Consider the following 5,024-nt stretch of genomic DNA (forward strand, 5'->3'; position numbering starts at 1 on the left):
ATAAAGGGAAGAAATTTCATGCCTCATTCACTATTACAATGCGGTTACAATGACAGGATACGAAACTATCAATCACTCTCTTAGCCTGCTGCATTTTCTATTCGGCTTCAAATGGAAAATTTTTTGACAAAATAAAATTCTACAAAGAGTCTACAATGTTTTATACTTACCAATTATATCTGTCTGAGCACCAATTCCACCGCGTTCATCTTCGTTAAGTGAATAGTCAAAGGACATGATAGCTTTCAGAGTTCGTTCGGACATGCTGATTAACTTGTTCTTGATGTCTTTTATATTTTCTTCTGAGACATGCCAAGTTTTGAGAGATGATTCCAATGACTGTGGGACAGTGTTGTCTCCGTTGATTGGCTTACTCGACTTGCCAACGCCACAGACAATCTGAAAACAATTGGAAGGTTTAATTTACGAAGAAAAAGGGAGGGAGAAGTGTCAGTGGTGGTTAGAGTAGGGGTTTGTATCTTACCTCCAACCACCACCATTACGGGTTTGCACGATCAGATCAGTGATAATTTGATCGTGCACTTTTGTTGTTGGAAGTACTCCAGCTAGGACCAACCCACGCATGAACATATATACAAGAACGTATAATCACACATGCACACCACATATGCACACGTAAATACATACATACATATACGTGTGTGTGTGTGTGTAGGTAGGTAGGTAGGTACACTTACCTACCTATCTGGCATACATACTTATATATATACAAAAATACATACATACACAGACGTGCACAAACGTACACATACCAACAAAGAGAAACAAGCACATATACACAAATGCACAAACTCACACACACATATTATATACGTGTGTGTGTGTGTGTGTGTGTGTGTGTATACATACACACACTCAGACGTAAATAAACACATCAGATGTATACTCCCTAATATACATTTTCTTTAAACAAATGATAGTGTGTGATTTGAGTAAGTCTTAGTTTCCATCTCTAGCAGGCCAAGTCACCATGTAGAGGTTCCCTTGTTAGATATTATTGGTTAGCGAGATTAGTAAAAAATAGAATAGATAAAAATAAGAAAACTGTTTATTAGCTTGTTAGATCCCCTTGTTTTAATGTTTTGTGGACAACTTGTTTTACATATATGAGGATTCATCAGGTATAGATATTTATATGGATCGGATATTGTTGTGATGTGTTGCAAATGGTACAAAGTCAAACAAACTAACCTTTGACGTGTGTGGAAGGTCATCTGATGTCCGACACACTGTTGTTCTGACACGAAAGTTGTAATCTGTTTCAGAATAAAAAAAAGAATTAAAAATAAACAAAATGAAATAATACTATTGACTTGGGTGGTGGGGAGGGAAATAATCGAAGATATTGATTTATAACACAGGCAGAAGGCCACAGATTTATGGTGAGTTGGAGAATAATCGACAATTTGATTATTAACATACGCACAGGGTCAGAAATTTGGAGGAAGTAGACAGTCGGTAAGAATGACTCGAGTACTTATTTTATCGACTCCCGGAAGAATCACGTCCAGTAAGAGACTCGACAACAATTAACGTCGACAACAATTAACTGGTTGGTCTATTCCAGAAGACTTTTGGTCTAGAGCCTAGGGATGACTTCCAGAAATCCATGTCCTGGCAATGCTACCAGGCGCATTGCCAGTTCAGGATAACCTCAACAGAAACGGTAGTACCATCAGCTGGACCTGCCTGAGATGTGTGTTGAATGAAGACAACGTCTGCGCATGCTCGTACAGTGCTCGTGCATTTCTAGCTTCTCGAGTTATGCCCAACAGCCTCTATCACGTGTAGGACGGTTCCAGCTATTGGTTAATTTCATTATTATTATTATTATAAGACGACAATTTGCCCGAATTATTAACCCACCGGACAACATGTTTAACGGCATTCCGTCTGTCTTTGCATTCAAAATACAAATTCTGCCCAGGTCGACTTTGCTTTTATCCTTTCGGGTTCAATGATACCAGTTGAGCACTGAGATCAATATAATCGACTAGTCCCCTTCAACAAAATTTCAGACCTTACGCAAAGAATTATTATCCTTATTATTATTATTATTATTATTGAGTGAGAGAGCAGTGCATGCCATCAAATTGACACTGGGATAAAATATACGAAGCCTGGTATACCCATCATGACTACCCATCTGATAAGGGTACACCAGGCACATGCATCGCAACCATATGTACGCAGCACGGTAAGATAAACAGGGCATGACCTTGCAAGTGAAGCCCAGTTGGAATTTTCTTCAGCTCGAGTAGCCCATCCCGCTCAAAAGGCCTCTGATTAAGGGTTGCTTAAAGATGTTTAACAAAACACCCATGTTGCCAGAGGTGAATTATCCAAACCCTCCAAAATTCCACTCAACACATGTCTACGATGCCCCTCCACTACTTCTGCTCGTGATCAGAGATGCACATATCGTCAGCCACTAACGAACATGCTGAACTGGTTATGGTCAAACAACTGACAAGCAAATCTGTGGTATTTAGCAAAATATTTGCTGTAGCCCATCTTTTATACCAAGACAAAAGAATGTACATGATAACACTTCCAATCAGTTAAGATCAGAAGCCATGAGAGCCACTGTCTGGTACAGTATCATTATTATCATTATTATTATTACTACTACTACTACTACTACTACTAATACTACTATTATTGTTATTATTATTATTATTATTATTATTATTATTCAGTAGTTTTATTTTTATAACGTGCTTTCACTTCACTACCGAGCGCAGCTCTGTGCGCCTTGGGTATGTGCTGTGGTTTGCTGTGGTGCTCTTATGTTTACTGTATTGAAAGTGTTTTGCGTAGAATGTGTGCAGTACCCAGTAGTGCAATTTTCTGTATGTTATATATATTTGTAAGTCCTGGTGTTTTTGTTATGTATTTGTCTGAATATTTTTTTATTATACCTAAGGCACCTACTATGATAGGAATTGTTTCTGTTTTTAGATTCCACATTCGAGTTATCTCTATTTCCAGGTCTTTGTATTTTATTATTATTATTATTATCATTATTATTATTTGGCGCCTGGCACCTAGAATGTTGTCTGGAGTTCACATTCCTCAACCAGTCGGGCAATGAGATCGGTGGATGTTCCACTTTAGAAATTTAGAGGGGATTAATGGCGGGAAAGTGCGACGACGTTCTCGGAGAGACTCTGGGTGCCGATGAGAACGACTGGCTAGTCTGTTCCGGGGGACTTCCCGGTCGGGGACTAACATGGATAATTTCCAGATGTTTGGCCTGGCAGTGCAACCAGAGGACTCTACCGGTTCGAGATAAACTCTACAGGCACGGATGTGCTGTCAGTCGAGCTTGTCCGGGCATTGTTGGCTTATGAGGTTATGTCGAATAGTTGCTGTCACATTGAATATTGTAGTCCTAGAAATGCGTTCTTCCTGGAACCAAAACGTGACGAGCATCACAAGTGGAAACACATTAATCATAGATCTGCCCAGTCCGGACGACGTGAGACAAGACATCGAACATAAACAACTGATGAGATTTTAATATAGATGATATTAGACAAAGGTATTGAGCTCACCTTCAGTGACAGGTAAGTTGTTAATGCATTCTTCTAAAATCACTGCATCACCTTCTTCTAGTCTATGGTAAACTGAAACTGCTGTTTCCACTAATTCTTCCACATTGGGTTCGTTGAAAGACACCAGTTTACTTCCAAACCATGAAGGACCGGAGGGTTTTATAACAAGCTGGAATGAGAAGAAATGGAGAGAAAAAAAGAATAACGTCTTAATATATTTTTACTTTTCATAAATTAAGTACCAGCCAAGAGTCAATTTCTGGGGGAAGGTACATAATTAATAATAATAATAATAATAATAATAATAGAAGAGAAAAAATGCTTTCTAATTGATGCATCAATACCAGCAGATGACAACGTCTCTCTAAAAGAAATGGAAAAACTTTCAAAATACAAAGACCTGGAAATAGAGGTAACTCGAATGTGGAATCTAAAAACAGAAACAATTCCTATAATAAAAAAATATTCAGACAAATACATAACAAAAACACCAGGACTTACAAATATATATAACATACAGAAAATTGCACTACTGGGCACAGCACACATCCTACGCAAAACACTTTCAATACAGTAACCATAAGAGCACCACAGCAAATCACAGCACATACCCAAGGCGCACAGAGCTGCGCTCGGTAGTGAAGTGAAAGCACGTTATAAAAATAAAACTACTGAACAATAATAATAATAATAATAATAATAATTGCTACAAAATAATAATAATGAGGATAATAATAATAATGAGGAGGATGAAATGATAATAATAATAATGATGAGGCTAATAATAATAATAATCGTTTCTAATATAGGGCTTTTTTTTTCCTATTTTGGTGGGGGTGGATGGATAAGTCAATGACATTGACACCAGTGTTCAAGTCGTACTTATTTTATCGACCCAGAAAGCATGAAAGGCACAGTCGATCTGGGCGGAATTTGAATTCCGAACGTAAAGACGGACGAAATACCGCAAAGAATTTTGCCCGGCGCGGTAACGATTCGGAAAAATAGGTGAAGGCGTGGCTGTGTAGTAAGAAGCTTGCTGTCCATCCACATGGTTTCAAGTTCAATCCAACAAATACAACTCGTAAATTAAGAAACAAAAACTGTGACAAGCATCATGAAGGAAGAATTTTTACAGGAAGAAGTAATTAACATAACATACGCAATTAGATGAAACCATTACAGCTAATCCATTATAAACGGAAACGAATATGATATCACATCCTTGTGTGAATTGCTCTATGCTGCTGCTACAGTTGTAACAAAATGTGTAACGTAAAAATGAAAAATAGAGTGACAAAAGCTCACGAAAGACCAGCGTGTCAAGAAGAAAAGAAATCAAGTAATAAAACGATGCTCTTGGATCTGATTTAGAAATAATCCTTTCTACTATAGGTACAAGGTCTGAAATTTGGTGGGGTGGGGACTAGTCGATTACATCTATCC

At 37.9% G+C, this 5,024-nt stretch overlaps 1 protein-coding gene across 1 annotated transcript in view; it reads right to left on the reverse strand.

Moving 5' to 3' along the window:
- LOC106879380 (carnosine synthase 1) overlaps positions 1–3,776 on the reverse strand; it is a 10,857-nt gene extending 7,081 nt beyond the window's left edge. The window contains exons 1-3 of the mRNA XM_014928908.2: positions 3,579–3,776; positions 1,213–1,277; positions 171–399 (exon numbers count right to left, since the gene is read on the reverse strand). Coding sequence (XP_014784394.2) covers positions 171–264 — 94 coding nt within the window. The 5' untranslated portion in view covers positions 265–399; positions 1,213–1,277; positions 3,579–3,776. The remainder of the gene's footprint in view (positions 1–170; positions 400–1,212; positions 1,278–3,578) is intronic.
- Between the last annotated feature and the right edge of the window lie 1,248 nt (positions 3,777–5,024).

The sequence above is a fragment of the Octopus bimaculoides genome, chromosome 17, assembly GCF_001194135.2.
Source record: "Octopus bimaculoides isolate UCB-OBI-ISO-001 chromosome 17, ASM119413v2, whole genome shotgun sequence".
In the NCBI taxonomy this organism is placed as follows: domain Eukaryota; kingdom Metazoa; phylum Mollusca; class Cephalopoda; order Octopoda; family Octopodidae; genus Octopus; species Octopus bimaculoides.